The sequence below is a fragment of the Diabrotica undecimpunctata genome, chromosome 6, assembly GCF_040954645.1.
Source record: "Diabrotica undecimpunctata isolate CICGRU chromosome 6, icDiaUnde3, whole genome shotgun sequence".
In the NCBI taxonomy this organism is placed as follows: domain Eukaryota; kingdom Metazoa; phylum Arthropoda; class Insecta; order Coleoptera; family Chrysomelidae; genus Diabrotica; species Diabrotica undecimpunctata.
The window spans coordinates 15,071,744-15,090,230 of record NC_092808.1 but is presented as its reverse complement, the minus strand read 5'-3'; the positions used below and the strand labels follow the sequence as shown (position 1 = coordinate 15,090,230).

The following is an 18,487-nucleotide window of genomic DNA, read 5'->3' as shown; positions in this document are numbered from 1 at the left end:
TACCAGGATTATTTAAAATACTGCGAAGAGTATCAGGAAGATTCAGTGTCGTTTTATTATTATATACATATATTTAGCACCGAATTTAACTATGGTTTCCATAAACCAAAGACAGACCAATGTAGCTTTTGAACGCAATTCACAAATAAAACCGAAGACGAAAAAGAAAAACATCAAGATGAATGCAATCTACATCAAATTCAAAAGAAGGAGGCTAGAGAGCATAAGAAAACTGACAAAGATCGTGCTAAAATTTATAATACTTTTAATACCTTCACTTTGGATATGGAAAAGCTTTTACTGACTTCTCAATTAGAAATGGAACAATTATATTATAAACGGAAACTAAAAACCTACAATTTTACGGTGTATAATCTCAAAACTACTGTTGCTATTAACTACATGTGGCATGAATTGAATGGTACAAAATGATCATCAGAAGTAGCTACATGCTTATGGAACATGCTTTCTGAGCTACCGTCTGAAGTGAGTGAAGTAACATTTTATTCTGATACTGCAACAGGTCAAATTAGAAATTTCATTTTATCTGCAACATTTATAAAAGCTTTGTCTTCTTTTGATAATTTATAAATTATTTATCAAAAGTTCATGGAATCTGGACATTCCGGAATGGAATGCGACAGCGTTCATTCTGCGATTGAAGGGAGGGGACGAAAAATTAAAATATATGTGCCTGACGGGTGGTATACACTGGCAAGAACAACCAAAGTAAATTACCCTCTATACGTCGTTAAGAAATTAGATTACAGCCATTTTTTAGATTTTAAAACAGCGAAAAATTAATTATTAACAAAACGAAGACAGTTGATAGCGATATTATGAAGTGGATAAATATCAAATGGCTGCAATATAGAAAAGAACACCTTGATAGAATCTTCTATAAAACACAACGTAGTCAGGTAGACTTCAAACAACTGTGCATTCGTAGAAACACTCGAGTTGACAACAATGTTTTCAGTGAGGCTCCGAAACTGTATCCTTTTGCTTAAGGAATAGAGCCTAAGAAACTAAAAGATTTACAAGATCTTTGTAGGTCAAGTACTATCTCAGCCACCTACCATGATTACTACCTCCGACTTCTAAAACCAATAGAGAGAATCGCTGCAGACGATTCGGAATCCGAGTAGCGATAAAATAATAAGATTTCTGTATATTCAATGTTAAATAATATTCAATGTTAAAGACTAAAAACTAAATTGAATTTCTCATACTTTTGTGTTATTATTGTATCCAAAATTAAACATTTTAAGTATAATATCACCTTGTATTATTTAATTTCGTAGATTTTTTCACACAACAAAAAACAGTATGACTTGTGAAAAGTTATCTAGTGGTGAATGGAGCTAAGTGAACGAAATCCTTCTACCCTCATATAAATCAATGTTTTATTAGTGTTTGGTTCAGAACAAAGTAGGTAACACTTTGTTTGATAAATCCTGAAAAAATTTTAGTTTAATGAACAGGAAAGTTATAAGCTAAAATGTATTTTTTCCTGGAGATGGTAATCTAAAATGCTCAATATCTCGAAACTGCCTTTTGTTGGTTAGCTCTCTTCACATCCACGGCGACGATATATATATATATATATATATATATATATATATATATATATATATATATATATATATATATATATATATATATATATTTATATATATATATATATATATATATATATATATATATATATATATATATATAAATGATTATGATAAAGTTTACACTATACATTAACATAAACGAACATGATATGCAAATTTAAAATCTTATGATACTTATTAGGAATACATTAAACCAAATATCCACTTTTTTCCCCAACAACGCATGCAATAAACTATTTTTACTACTTTTTGATTAACGATTAAAAAATAGTAAAAAACAAGTGCTACTGGTGACCTTCCAAAAAACCGGCAAATATTTTCCGGGGTGGGGTCGATTTACAAAGATCACTAAAATCATATAAATAATAACCAAGTTGACTAAAAATTATTGTTTAAGTTTACTAACGACCAAATACAATGGCTGCTAAAGTAAGTGTTATTAACATTTTAAGTGTGTTCACAGATCTGTTACTTAGGTCTTTCTTAAGATTAGTATAGAGACGTAAATCATATTTTGATAATATCTTAGTTTACTGTCCTTTCAAATATATATAATTTTTAGAGATTTTTTTACAGATTTGTTCATATTTTCTATTGCCATAATTTTTTTTGAATATGATTTCATCTGGGGTTATTTGTATGGATTTTTATATGATTGGAAATGAACTCAAAGGGTTGGTCAATATTATTAATGTCTTTTTTTCTTCTTCAAGTGCCCTGTCCGTTGCGAACGTTGGCTATCAACATGGCATTTCTGATCTTGTTTGCGGCGCTGCTGAGTAGTTCGACCGATGTGGCCCGAACCCCTTCCGCAGATTTTGGAGCCACGAGTGTCTTCTCCTGCCTGGCCCTCGCTTACTGTCTATTTTCCCCTGGACAATCAATTGCAGTAAACGGTATTTCTACTGCAATTGATTGTCCAGGTCTACTCTCTATTACGTAATAATGTCTAGTTACAATTTAATATAATTATATTATCTTGATTACCGATGTATTGCATTGCTTTCTTCTCCTTCTTCTTCTTCTTCCTCTTTATAAGCAATTCTGCTTGTTTATTGCTAGATTAATACCTCTATGGAAGGTTGTCACTCCATCTTTTGCGCGGTCGTCCAATACTTCTTCCGTCGATTGGTGACTTATCTCTTGCTATTTTGACGACAAGGGTCTCTTCCATTCTGCTAATGTGGATATTCCATTCTATTTTGTGTCCATTCATTTATACACGGTACGTTACATTTTCTTCTAATGTCTTCATTTTTCTTTCGATCTCTCAGCGTATTTCCTGTAGTTCTTCTCAGTACTCTCATCTCTGCCGTTTCCAGTAGCCTTTGCGTTGTGGCTGTGTCACAACGCAATATCCTGTTTTTGAGGCATATGTCAATATTGGTCTTACACTGGCGATATAAATTCTTGACTTTATCTCAGTGTTAATGTATCGGTTTCACCATATATTGTTACTAAGACATCCTGCCAGTCTATTTGTTTTTTGTACTTGATCTCTCACTTCTTTATCCAGGTCTCCATAGCTAGACAGTGTAATTAACAGGTATTTTATTTCTATTACTAGTTCAATACTGATGCCATCAATTTCTATTTTACATTTGGTTGGTTCTTTGCTGACTACTATTGTTTTAGTTTTCTGAGATGAGATTGTCATATTAAATTCTTTTGCTCTTCTGTTAAATCTATGTACCAGTCTTTGCATAGTATTTTCATCTTGGGCTATCAATATTGCGTCGTCTGCGTAACAAAGTATTTTTATTTCTTTGTCTCCCATTCTCTATCCTAGTCCTTTGTTAACGTTTTTTATGATTTTATCCATGATCAAATTGAAGAGCATGGGGCATAATGAATCCATTTGTCTTATTTCGCTGCCTATTTTTATTGGTTCTGTAAGTTGTCCATCTATTCTGACTTCCATTTTGTTGTTTACGTAGATGTTTTCGAAAGGTTTTATAATATTTAGGGGAATTTCTCTATTATACAGAAGATGAATTACATCTTTGAGTCTTCCTCTGTCAAACGCTTTCTTTAGGTCAATTAGACAGAAAAATGCTGGTGGTCTATTATACTTTAGTGATTTCTCAGTAATTTGCTTTATAAACGAATATTGGTTGCTTTGAACATCCCAAATAATTCTTCAGAATATATTAAGTATTAATTAGGTAACCAAAATTTGACAGACGTTTTTGTAACAATTGTAAATCATATTTGTTCGAACTCAGGTATTTTCGATGTATCTAAATAAATTTATTGCTGGAAGATCTGATAGTATATAGAGGAAGGGGTGTTGATTCTAATGTAAATAAATTCAGTGGGAAAACGTGTGGTGAAGGGGTAAGAAAGTTTATTTGAGTTAACTAATAGTATGCTTACATACTGCATACTTGGATGTAATCTTCTAACCGATAGTGGAGAAAAGTGATTAAATTAAAACAAGTTTTTTCTCTTGCAATTAGTAGCGCAAAGTCTCTTATATTTATAAATTTTTCTAATTTTCCACCTCTCTTATGTGTAGACTGACATGCTCAAGACATGCTGTGAGAGTTAGAAGTTACCTAAAATATTATTAGGTTTATGGATTTCGTCCGTTAATCGTTCTTATTCTGTTGTAATAAGATTTTTATTTAATGGAATGTATAATTATAGAATATACACATATGTATATTTGTGTTGACTATTGACGTATTTCAGAATGATTAAGTAAGCCCTTATATATTCCACTGTATATAACACATTGTTAATAAGTTTTTTAATATGAGCTATCCTGGAAAGTATACGTATCTTCACTTTAGTCAGATTCCTTGAAAGATTCTAAGACCAATTTTTAAGTATTTTCTTTTTTTATTCTTAATAACTTTGGCTTTGATACTTCGTTCTTTAAATTTATATGCAACCTTTATATGGCCTTTATGTAACCAATCCAAATAAATTGCGTTCTGTGAGGCCAAAAGGTTATTAAGAGATTAGACGTTTGAAGCGGCAGGAAGAGCTCAGATTTGGAGAACCTGCTAATTCTAGTAGATATGCGAGTCCGAAATAGCCTGGGACCCAGAAACACCAAAGACTAGGCCCTTAGGGACCTAATCCGTATGATACGTGTGATATAATGAACCTACCTTAGGAGATCTAAGTATTTTACGTGCTCACAAACAGGCTCTTCCCCGATCTACCATGACCAAGACCAGGATAGTAATATATACTTTTTACATTTCTCCCATTTGTTAAAAATTTTCCTATTTTGTACTATAAAAGTAGATTGTAGATATCTCCGTGGTTAAGTTAAGTATTTGGATCAAACATTTTTTGCCTAACTGTCTTTCATTCTTTATTTCTTATATGGTGGTGCAAATGCAATAATAGATATCTTTTTATAGTTTCTTTTTATAAAATGGCAGCATTTGTGGTTGTAGCTTTAAATTTGGGAACTCACATTGTACTCATAACAACATGTTAAATTTAAACAACCCATATTTAATAAATTTCTTCTTTCAGTTTTTAGTTCTCGCCGCATTCGTTGCAGTAGCTAGCGCCGGTTCTTGGGATTCGGGTCTAGGCTACGCTGCACCAGCTCTAGTCGGTCATGGATCTCAAAATGCTATCTCCACTTACTCCACCGTTCAACATCACGTTCCAGCTGTCCACGCCTACGCTGCTCAGGTTCCCGCTGTCCAAACCTATGCTGCTCAAGCTCCACTTGTCCAACAATATGCTGCTCCAGTAGTTCACGCGCATCATGCCTTTGCTGCCCCAGTTGCTAAAGCTGTTCTTGCTGAACCATCTGCACCAGCTCACTACGATTTTGCCTACGGCGTTGCTGACCCACACACTGGAGACTCTAAGAGCCAACACGAATCCCGTCGTGGAGATTTTGTTCACGGAAGTTATTCCCTCTTGGAATCCGATGGAACTAAACGTGTCGTAGACTACACTGCTGATCCACAATATGGATTTAATGCTGTCGTACACAACGAACCCGCAGCCCACGCTGTAGCCCCAGTTGTAGCCAAAGTTGCAGCACCAATCGTCCCTAATGTAGCATATTCTGCACCAGTAGCTCACTCCGCTTATGCTGCCCCAGTAGCTCATACAACTTATTCGGTTCCAGCCGCTTATTCTGCTCCAGTAGCTCATGCCGCATATTCCGCTCCAGTAGCTCATGCCGCTTATTCCGCCCCAGTAGCTCATGCCGCTTATTCCGCTCCAGTAGCTCATGCCGCTTATGCCGCTCCACTTGCTCAGACTTACTCCACCTCAGTCTCACACGGTTATGCTGCTCCTTTAGTTCATGGTAAAGCTGGTCATTTTGGATACGCTGCTCAGGCGCCAGTTGTGTCATACAATGTCTATTAATTTAAATAATAAATCTAGATTTTGTACATAATTTATTTTGTAAAATTGCAATGCAATTAAAATAATGTTGACTGAAGAAACTTTTTTTTAAACTCCCATAGCATCCAATAGTTTCGATTACTTTCGATCTATTACAAAAGATCAAAAATCAAGTTGATCCGTTACGCTTTATTATCTTAGAAAAAATACTGATTGTCCCTTTCTGCGATTTAGGAGTAAACTGACATTAATAGAAATAACTTTTCACAATAAAACCTTTATTAAATAAACACAACTTACACGAAACTGATATTTTTACTTTATATTTTTTTATGTAACTCATATAATTTGTTACTATCTAAGTACAATTTTTTTTGGACTGAGAATAATCCATCCAATATTATGGCGCACCCTTTTTGTTTTTTAACAATGCGCATGTGTTGGAACTTAAAGTCAAGCATGGGACACCTTTTATCACACAAAATATAAAATATGTTAGAGCAATATATTCTTTTATTGTGTTGGGAATTTATTTCGCCAACAGATATCGCATTAATTGTTACATTCATTGCATATTGTTATGATTTATATTTTGTGTTAGTTATTTAATGAAACAAAATAATTTTGTTATATTGTTATATAAGACTAACTTATTTCTGCTTAAAATAATTGAAGGTATTCCCGACATTTGAAGAAAACTAAAAATATCTCGGAAAGTAATGAGTTTAGGTATAGGAAAGGCTTCATAAAGAGCAGTATCATGAATTAAATATTTAGGATACCTGATACTCATATCAGGGAAGAGACAAAACCACTCTTCTTCTGAAGTTAGCAGATGTTCCTCAATCCTTTTTTTAATTATTTTCCGATTAAGACTTACCTACAGTAGTTGTAAAGTACATTCCCCTATAAATTATTTAACATTCAATGTAAAAACCAAATTCCAAAATAAAAAGATGAAAAATTTCAAATAAATGTCAAAGTCAGAATCTTCTTAGAGTGCCGTCTCCCTACGGAGGTGAGCAATCATAATGGCTATTATTATTTTTGAACTTGCTGCTTTAAACAAATCAATCGATCTGCATGGATACCAATCACGTAGATTCTTCAACCATGAGTTCTGCCTTCGGCCAACAGATCTTCTTCCTTGAATCTTTCCCTGTAGTGACTTCCCTGACTAAAGTCAGAATACATATAGTTAAAACTCTCCCAAAAAATACTCCAGTTTTATTAAGTAAGACTGGTTAAAAACTATATAGTGTGAGAACTTCAAAAGTGAAAAGGTATTTATCAGTCGTCTGTTAACTAAAGAAACAAATCGATTAACAACATTTATAGTGGTGTTATTATAAATAAAAATTAGTGAGATTATTGGAGAAAATATGTAAGTAATTTTAATCTAACTAGAGATACTTACGTTAAAACAGGTTCCTATTGTCTATATTACTTGATGTGATTAAACAACGAAAATGGATGATATTAATACTCCAGGGTCAATGGGGTCCCAAACGTTATTGACATCATATCAAACTCCTTCATATTCTGCAGTATTAATAAACTCAACTCCAAAATTTTTTTCCAGGAAACAAGCTATTTTATATAATGTTCTGGAAAACGCCAAAATTAAGGAATATCTATTTGCATTGGGAAAAATTATAGAACCAAGATGTATTATTTTTTCATCACGAATTTCAAATGACCGTATATGTATTTACCTAGCTTGTGAAAAATTAGTAGAAACTGCCATGAATGCTGACAACGAAAGAATAACTATCAATAAACAAATAATATATGCTCGACGATTAATCACATCAAATAAAAGGTATCTGATCTCTAATATCTGCCCTAGTATTCCTCACACTTTCCTTATGCCTTAATTTATTAACTCCAATCAATTTATTACGAATATGTACAACAATCCCAGAATATAGACATATACTGAGCTTTCGAAGACATACATTTATCTCTCCTTTGGAAGTTCCACTAATTCCTCCCTCTATTGTCATAAACTACGATCAAACATCTTATCGTATTTTCTTATCTTAAGAAAAACATATGTGTTTCTTTTGTAAACAATCTGACTATTTTCTAGCAAATTGTCTATCCTGTACAAATCCAAATCAAAATTTAACAACAATAGTGCCAACTACTACTATAAATAATGTACTTAATACTCTTCCACATGACGTCCCGATCAGATCAGCATCTTCAGCGAATTCTTCTTTATTACAATCCTCGACTACCTTTCCCCTTAACTATACCATTATTAACTACATCCCAAATATCATCATTTCCAAGTTTTCAAACTATCATACACCTTATACACCAATCCGAAACCCAAACATGCCAGTTGTAGTGTTTTAATTTTTATCGAGAATTCCTATGGATATTGCAGTATGCCTATGAAATCAAATCTAGAAGCTGTAGTGGTGTCCTTGGTATAAATCTATAAACTTTAATATTTAAAATTTAATGCAACACATCAATGATTAAAATATATATTGTATATCATACATGTGTAAATAATATTTTGTATATGTCTGTGTATGTATGTAGTATTATAGTTGCAATTGTGGTATATTTTTCTAGAAAAATATACCAAAAATACTGGGTATGATCGTCTAAGTTTATCAAAATATGACTTTCTGTTAAATGAAGCCTTTTTTGAGTTTTCATTGGTTTATAACAATAATCTTAATCTACACATTCTTTGCATTTATAGATCAGGTGATTCTTCCACAGAACTAGTTTTTCAAAACCTGCTAAATTTGTTAAAAGTCCAACTCAATAAAAGCAGAAAAATTCTATGCTGTGACTTAAATACTTGCGCTGTTGCTTGTGCTACCCAATTTGATTGTGTAAATCACGACATTTTTATAAAAAAAAAAATTAAATTTTCACGGAATTAGAGGTATTTCTTTGAGTTCAATCTTATTTGAGGAATCCGAAACAACTAGTTAGAGCAAATGATACTGACTCTGTTTACAAATGCATTGTATGCATTTGTGACCTCTACTTTTCCTTATCTTTATAAATAACATCACTAACTTAAAAATTAATGGAAAAAATTGCCTTTTTGCTGATATTACCAGTATCACCTGGAGGAACTCTAATATTGCAACTCTTCGTGCAACTATAACTTCTGATCTAGTTAAAATAAAAACCTGGTCCAACTCTAATTTACTCTTTTTTAACGTGGATAAGACGGTAGCAGTATCCTTTAAAGGAGCTCTTCAACCATTGTTTCTTAATAACAGCCAGATCAGAATCGTTGATACTGTAAAATTTCTTGGTATCTATGACCTTAAATGGTCCCTTCATATCTATTTATTAAGTAAGAAACTAGCTTCAGCCTGCTATGCAATAAGATCTGTTTCGAAGGAAATCAATTTAGCATCTTCCAAAATAACATATTTTTCTTCGTTCGAGTCTCATCATCGATATGGTCTTCCTTTTTGGGGTTCTAGTACAGCTGCCCAAGCTGATGTTATTTTTAAATTACAAAAAAGAGCAATAAAATATCTTTTTGGCCTCAGTAGAATAACCCATTGCAAAAGCTATTTCAAAAGTCACGGGATTTTAACTCTTCCCTCTTTATATATTTTAGAGACTGTTTGCTTAATTCATCAACACCTACATGTTTTTCCAGGAAAACCCAGTTATGACTTCTCCACCAGAAATTCAACATTTAATGTGTATTTACCGATCCCGTCCACTAAGTTAGTAAAGAAATCTATATTCGGCAAAAAAATTATAAAACCATCTCCCTTTGCAACATAAATCTGCAACTTCTCTCCTTTTGTTGCAAGTTCCGTAAAATGACAAAAGCCTAGCTATCTGAAAGACCAGTGGAAGAGTTTCTTGACAAATAACTTAGAAATTACAGTACGTTTATGTACAAGCAACCAAAGTATTTTTATATATTTGGGTATCACATGCAGCAACTTAACTTACTAATTCGTAAGGTTTTATTATGCAATTTGTAATTTATTTAAATTTTCCAGTGGATTATGTATTTTATTATCTTTTATTTTGTGATATCGACGATTTATGTAAATTTAGTAAATTTTAAATTGTTATTGTTATTTTTTTGACTTTCTGTAAGCTTTGTCTATAAAATTGTACAATTTTCAGTGACAATAAAGCATATTTCTTTTTAATTCTATTCTATTTTTCTTTATCTATAAATAATTAAAAAAACTAAATTAAAAAGATGACTTTATAATGTTATAGTTTATTCTAAATTATGTATTTGATCAAGAGTATCATCATCGATATTAGTTTAAAGTTGATTAATGAAAAAAAGCATTATAAATCTACACAATAGCAACCTCAAGTTGTAGTTGTAGTAATTCCAAGTTTTATGTAGTTTTTATTAATTTTTTTATGTATTTATTTCAAAAAACATCGATACCGCTTTCTTATACTATCCAAGCAATTTACATAATATCTTTATGTTTGTTTACTAAAAAATTACTAAGACGCCACATTCTATGTTTCGTCTCTTAAAGTAAATAGACCTGTTAAAGTTGACCTTGAAGAACCTGACAGGATGTTGATACCTAGCGGATTAATTTGTGAAAGGCTCAAATTCAATTCCGGGGTGGGACTACTCTACAAAGACAACAAAAATCGTATAAATAATAAACGCATTGGTCAAAATAGTACTGTGAAGTTTACGAATTAACAAACATTATGACAGCCAAAGTAAGTGAATCATTTGTTCTTTCAACAATGTTAGTTTTGTGCAATGATTAATTTGTGAAAAGACATAAATGGCATGGAATAATATGCGAAATATAAACAGTGAATACAGTTTCTTCGTTTTTAAAATAATTAAAATACCGTGAATAATTTTTATTTTAATTTAAGTATAGTTTTCTTACAATAGTCTCTAAGATTATGGTTATTAATTCAGTTATTTAATAATCCTCTTATTATTTATGATAAAAGAACTGTAGTAATAATGGTTCCAAACATTTCTTGGGTGAATCTCCATCGATATATTTTTCATTACCTAATTGTGGTAGTAACTTTATCATATATTTATGTGTTTATAAGACACAAATCTTTCCCACAAAAACATTAAAGTTTTAATATATTCAAATAATTTTTTCTTACTTTGGTATTTCTGTTTATTGGACATCTGTTTTATGGGATTTATTACATGCCAATAAAATGCTTAAAAAAAAAGATGGCCTGAAAAAATATTTTAAGGCCATTTTGATTATTTTAGCTGCATTTAAAATTAAAATACAATACATAACTAAATAATATTGTTTTTGTATTCATGTATTTATCCTAGTATGAATTTCTATATTATCGAAATTTTTAATTAATGACTTTCTTGTGTATATACTTTTAATAAAGTAAACCACTAACATTTAATAATCTCATCCTGTTTCAGTTTTTGGTACTCGCTGCATTCATTGCAGTAGCTAGTGCAGGATCTTGGGATTCGGGTCTTGGCTACGCCGCACCAGCTCTAGTTGGCCATGGATCTCACGACGCTATCTCTACCTACTCCACTGTACAGCATCATACTCCATCTGTACACTCCTACGCTGCCCACGCTCCCCTCGTCCATGCTCCACTTGCCCATTCCTACGCAGCTCCTTTGGTTCACGCTCCAGTCGCTCACGCTTACGCTGCTCCCGTTGCTCACGTTGCTGAACCCTCTGCACCTGCCCACTACGATTTCGCATATGGTGTAAGTGACCCCCACACCGGAGATGCTAAGAGCCAACACGAATCTCGTCGTGGAGATGTTGTTCACGGAAGCTACTCACTCTTGGAATCCGATGGAACCAAACGTACCGTCGACTACACTGCTGATGCACATAATGGATTTAACGCCGTTGTACACAAAGAACCTGCTGTGCATGCTGTTGCTCCAGTTGTTGCTAAAATTGCAGCCCCAGTAGCTTATGCTGCCCCAGTAGCTCATGCCGCTTATGCTGCTCCAGGAGTTCATGCCGCCTATGCTGCTCCAGTTGCCCATGCTGCTTATGCTGCTCCAGTTGCCCATGCTGCTTATGCTGCTCCAGTTGCCCATGCCGCTTATGCTACTTCAGCTGTTCATGAATACTCTGGCTCAGTTGCTCATGGTTACGCTGCTCCTTTGGTCCATGGTCATCATGGTTATGCTGCTCATGCTCCAGTTCTTTCACATAACGTATGGTAATTCAAGCAAGGAAGAATTGTATATTTTGTATTTAAATTATTTATACTGCTTGAAATACAATAAAAGGTTGTCAAAAAATATTCATTTTGGTGTACACATATTGAATAGACATGTCAATAAGTTGTATATGGAAGTATTGTATGGAACCGAATTGATATAATTATTATTTTCAATAATATTTTTATTGCAAAACATATTTATAATGTTTTAAAATATAAAAAAGTATATGAATCGAGAGTGATTACATAATATAGTCAAGTCGTTAGAGAGTTGACCCCTAAAAATCATACCAACAAGCTGAATTTTGTCGAGAATATTAATTTTAAGACCCCAAAAAGATGCAAAAAAGTTTACCACTTTTACCTCCTTTGGGCTTACCCGTTGGAAAGGTTCGAACGTAGATTTGAGGTTCGAATTGAAATGTAAATGCCTATTGGTCCGCTTCTTGTCGATCGACGATGATAGGTATAATAAAAGGTTGAAGTTGTGGAGTAAAATTGTTGATTTATTGACAGCTACTGGTAATTACACAATATGATATCCGTTAGGTAACTACTTATGATTGACTGTCGTAGACTGCCCTCACATGAGCTCAAATCCACAATTTATAATCTCACAAATATTTCATACCTAAGCACAGAGGTTATTGCTTCCTATGATACCATACCAACTTTGCACTATTAGCTTACATTACAATTTAATCTAGGCCATCATTGCAATACTTAGGAAGTTCAATTAGAAAAAATATATTCGACAATTCATTAACAGGTGAATGGACTTTAATTATTAAAATATTACTCGATCTCATTTTCACCATGTCACAAATACACGGTGAAACTATAATAGATTAAGAAGTTAAGAATAATGTGAGTTTACAAATTAAGGGGTTAATTTGTGATTGAACACCCCTAAAACCCCCTCGTAGGGGGGTAAAAACGCAAAACAATCGATTTACCAAGAATCTGTACTCCGCAGAAAAAATATTTCTAATAAAAAATGTAGCTGAGATAATTTTAAATAGAAATGTTTATAAGCACTTTTTGTGTAGAATGACCGCTTTCTCAGAAACAAACGCTTGAAGTGACCGTTGACTTTAAATGTCAGTTTCGCGCGAAATCAATGTTCAATAAAATTGTATCAGTTCGACGGTAAAAATTCGATATCTTTTGATCCATCTGTCCTATCGATAAAACCAAGATGCGTTTTAAAGGTAAAGAGAGCAGCCTACGAGGAAGGTTTTAGGGAAAAGCCCGAGGGTAAAAGTCCGATGGTAAATTTTTTTTCGGTCCCCAAAAATAATATTCTCGTCAAAATTTAGCTTGTTCGTATGATTTTTAGAGTTTCAGTGGGATTTTCGTCTTTGACGACTGGAATAATAACACTATATAGATACTTTTTTGACATGCACATTTTGTTACAGACTTACACTACAAAAATGTACTTCTATTACAGTTACCTAACGAAAGGCATCAAACATATATACGTTTGGCATTCCTTTTCTCAGATAAGTGTAGCTTCTTCCGTAGAGTTGTTGCCCTGGAAGCCATCAGGGTCTTCTAAAACTATGGTGATAAATGGTTCGCATTACTCCTGTAGTGATCCCTTTTTCAAGTTAATGTTCTATTCTGACCTATTCGACTTTTCTGCACCGTAATGATGACGACCAAATAGTAATATATATATAGAAATGCCGAATTATCTTTTAAATGAATGGTCCGAATTATACAAAAACCAGGATACGCCTAGTCTGCAATATAAAGATTTTAAATTTAATATTTGCAATGTTGCCAGACTTACATTTTTGTGATATGATATTGTATTAATATTGGAATCTTCAATATAATGGTGGTATATTATATAATAATATAATATAATATAGTGGTGTATTCTTAATAACGGAAAATATAGTGTTGTGGTCAAAAATTGTAATGCAATGTCAGAACTATTGCAAGAGGACTATAATAACCAAGAAGCCGAAACGTATCTTGAACAAGCGGCATACTTTTATTAATTGAATAATAGATATTGGGCGTCAATTAAATGTTTAGAGCAATTTGCAGAAGATGTTTGGGCATCAGATTATGTTAAGGCAATCAAAATCTTCGAAGGAATCGCTTCTTTCGAATTATCTAGCTCAACAAGAAAACACGTATCTAATGAATACTTTTTCAGATGTGCCATATGTGTTCTTTGCGCTGGTGCTAGTGTTACAAAAATAGTACTTACTTACATTTACAATTTCATGAAATGAAATGTGTAATGACAAGGTGACATAAAATATAAATTAGTTTATTTTGTTTTCATTTGCACAAGATATTCAACTGATAAAACAGTTGTTAGAATTCCATTTTGAACAACCCACCATCCCGAGGGAACAGCTCATGCAGGATCGGCAATCATAGTCAGATCATCTATTAAACATAACATTTTACAAAGTTATTCCACACCTAAAATTCAGAGCTCTTTCAATAGAGTACTAATGCACTTTCACTGCGACAATCAAGATAGCCTAGTTTTAACCTAAGTTTGGACCATATCGCCATAATAATAACATTAAGCATTAACTATAATATACAATCAACAGCCATTAAGACTATCTAACAAAAGAACAAACTGGGAACAATTTGAAAACACCATTAACCAGAATATAACGTTAGATAATTGAATAAAAGAATCTGATAAGCAGGAATTTGCAGTACAAAAGCTATCGGCTGTAATACAAAACGCTGCTTGAGAATCTACTCCTATAAGTAAAAAGGGTTATTCTGAAGACAACAATGTGTCATTACATATCAAACAAATTCTAATCGAAAAAAGGAGAGTGCATGAAAAATGGCAAAGTTCCCGAAATCCACTCGACAAGACACAGCTAAAGAGACCAACAGAAGCGAAAGAGACACAAGCTAACGTCAGCGCTAAATCAAGCTTGTAATGACACTTTCAATTTTTATATTAACAATCTAACTCCAGATGACCATTGTATATGAAGATTCCTGACAATGAAAAAGCTAATGTATTTGCAGAATATTTAGAAAATATTTTCACTTCAAATTTAGGTCAAAACATAAATGATGATGTAGTTAGCGAATATCTAGATGCACCCTGCCAACTATCACCTCCAATACAAGCATTCTCCCTCCCCCCCCCCCCATTCGAGGTTTGCAGAATATTAATTTGTACCAACTCTCACAAAGCTCCACGATACGATTTAATCGATGGGAGAATCCTAAAACGTCTACCCAATAAAGTAGTTCTCATGCTTACTTTTATTTATAATAGAATGCTGCAGGCAATAGCTGCAAGCTATTTTCCAATCCAGTGAAAATATGCTCATATTATAATGATGGAAAAGTCAGGTAAATTGCCTACCGAACCTTCTTCCTATAGTATTTCTCGATATTTAGCAGGCTATTAATAATGTCTGGTACAATGGTTTGCTATATAAATTAAAATCTTTACTGCCTAGCGATATGTACCTTATCCTAAAGTTCTATATTAACGAACGTTCGATCCAAGTAAAAATCGGTAATAATTTCTCAACCTATCGCTCAATCCAATCCGGAGTTCCTCTGGATGGTGTCCTCGGTTCCTTCCTGTACCTAATCTTTACTCCTGACTTTTGCCATTAAAACAGCCGTTTTAGTTTTAAACAAAGACCCAGACATAGCATCTGAAAAGGTGCAAAATTACTTATATACATTAGAAAATTGTTTGAAAGAATGGAAAAATTAAAGTCAATAACGAACAAGAAGACGCACTTGTCCACAGGTTAGTCTAAGCAATGCCCCCATTCCTGCTAGAGATGTTGTGAAATATCTTAAGTTACATTTGGACTGAAAGCTCACCTGGAAGCAACACATTAACGCCAAAAAAACTCAAAGTCATATTAAAACCAATATGGACTTACGGCGTAGAACTCTGGGACTGTAGCAAACATTCAAATACAACAATTGTGCAGACCTTCCAATAAAAAATACTGCGTATGATAGCTAACGCCCCTTGGTATGTGAGCAATGCAACCATCACCAATGACCTAGGAACACCAACCGTAAAAGATGTCATATGTCATACAGTGAATTATATCAGCCACCAATAGAGAAACAAAGACTGAAGAGGACTTGTCCAGAAGATCTGGTTACATAGGTAAAAAAAAAAGAAGTGTCGCTGGGCAGTACCCAAATCAAGTCAATATTGTCATTACATTAACTAATTACTCAATGTACTGTTTATGAGTAGATTGTAAATATGCAGTTAAAAATAAAGATGGTTTCCATTTTCATTTCGGAAATGGTTCTCGAAAATTGGTAATTTTAAAATTTTTAATTCGGAAATCCACAACAATTATTAAATAATATAATAAATAATTATTGATGTAAATAATTATTGAAATAAACTCATTTTAAAGTAAAATTGTGGCTTATTCCCAACAATAATAGTAAATTGCATTAAGATGCCACAAGAAAATAGCTTCAGAATAATATTAATAAGGATATAGTTTATTTTGAAGAAATTGTTTGGTAAAAGAAGTATCTGTTTTGCTTTAAACTTTCTCATTAAGTCCTCTTAAGAATTTACAGAACATTGATCCGCTCTAGATTGGATTACGGAAGCATTCTCTACATATCTGCTTCCGATACTCACCTTAAAAGTCTGAATACAATTCACAACACTTCTTTACGCATTAGTCTCGGCGCCTTTAAATCAAGTCCTTCTGAAAGTCTTTATATCGAATCTTTAGAACCTCCACTTTTTATAAGACGGCAACGTTTACGTCTTACTTCTCTAGAATTTCTGCTAGACTAAAAAAGCCAGCAATTAAACTAATTAATACTCCCCACCCTATCCCAGATAATAGTCACCCTCGAGCACATTCTCTCTCACAAATTTTAAAAACTTTGCTGAAAGACACAGATCTAAAACTCACAACTCCGTTTACTACGTCCATAATTCCCCCGTGGACCAAAAAGCTACCTACTGTCCTTACCAGCTTGAACCGATACAAAAAAGAAGAAACGCCCAGAACTCTCTTGGTACAAGCATTTAAGGAACTTATACAGACACAGCGTTATGACAAAATTCCTTACACAGATGCCTCCAAAGAAGAACAGGCCGTCGGTTGTGCTGTCAGTACCTCAAATACAACAGTAGCATCATATCGGCTTTCACCCAGATGCAGTATACACACAGCCGAACTCTATGGAATACTCAAGGCATTAGACTCGCCCATTGCTAATGAGAAATCATTAGCAATATGCTCCATACATCCCATTATACAGTGCATCCACAGTATCTGCCAACAGCAGTCAAAAAATGGTGTTTTAGTAACTATCATCTGGATACCATCCCATGTTGGTATCAATGGAAATGAGAACGCTAATCATGCAGCAAAACTGGCCTGCTCCTTAGAAAATATGGTAAACATACAACTTCACCAAGACCTAAAGGTCAGTATCAAGAACAACGTACTAAGCACTTGACAAACACACTGGAATGTGCAAAATACAAAACCACGCACAATTCAACCAACTCTTACCTCCATCACCATGCTTCAAATGAGCAGAAAAGACAATATTATTATCAGAAGGCTCAGAATAGGTCACACTCGTCAGATGGATATCTGATGTAGTCTGAAAACCATCCTCGCTATGAACATTGTAATGAGTCATTAACAGTCCAGCACATATTACTAGAATGCGTCCACTACAAACCTCAAAGAGACAACTACAACTTTCAAAATAATTTAAGTGATCTACTCGGTTCTACAAACATAGTACAGTGCCATAATTCGTTTCCTTAAAGACTGTCACCTTTACTACTTAGTGTAATTATATTAAAATGTTGTTAATGTATCCTAACTTGTATACAATCATATTGCATATGTATGTAAACATAAACATATTGTCATACACTTGTACCAGTGTCAATGGCCCATAGTTGCCGAGACACTTTAATTTAAAATAAAAATAAAAAATAAAAAAAAAACTTTCTCATTAAATAAATAATAATTAAGTGTGCAAATTTGTAGAATAACAGTCGTTATTAAAACAATCTTTTACAATTTCTGATTTATAAATTTTTTTACATATTAAATGTACTAATATTATGATCTAACATGCACAATATGTACGTAAATTTCATACTATACACAAAAATAGTTGCAAAAAATACCTTTTGATAGTACTTTACCTCCTAATGTGAAATTTACTTGCAAAAATTGACCTTCAAGAACCTTGCAGGATGTTGATATCTGGTAGTTTAATTTGTGAAAGGTTGCAAATTCTATTCCGGGGTGGGACCACCTTAAACACAACAAAAATCATATAAATAACAAACAACTGATCATAAAAAT

The 18,487-nt window shown here is 33.3% G+C and overlaps 1 protein-coding gene across 1 annotated transcript; it reads left to right on the top strand.

Moving 5' to 3' along the window:
* The first annotated feature begins 1,933 nt into the window (after positions 1-1,933).
* LOC140443040 (uncharacterized) lies at positions 1,934-12,218 on the top strand. The gene is made up of 3 exons (XM_072534079.1): positions 1,934-2,051; positions 5,118-5,972; positions 11,362-12,218. Exons 1-3 carry the CDS (start codon positions 2,040-2,042, stop codon positions 12,136-12,138), a joined length of 1,644 nt encoding a protein of 547 aa, XP_072390180.1. The 5' UTR covers positions 1,934-2,039; the 3' UTR covers positions 12,139-12,218.
* Positions 12,219-18,487: the final 6,269 nt, after the last annotated feature.

Excerpts from the sequence above, each read along its gene's own strand:
- LOC140443040 (XM_072534079.1), top strand. Across the intron at positions 5,973-11,361 it reads TTGTGTCATACAATGTCTAT|TTTTTGGTACTCGCTGCATT; the intron begins TAATTTAAATAA and ends ATCCTGTTTCAG.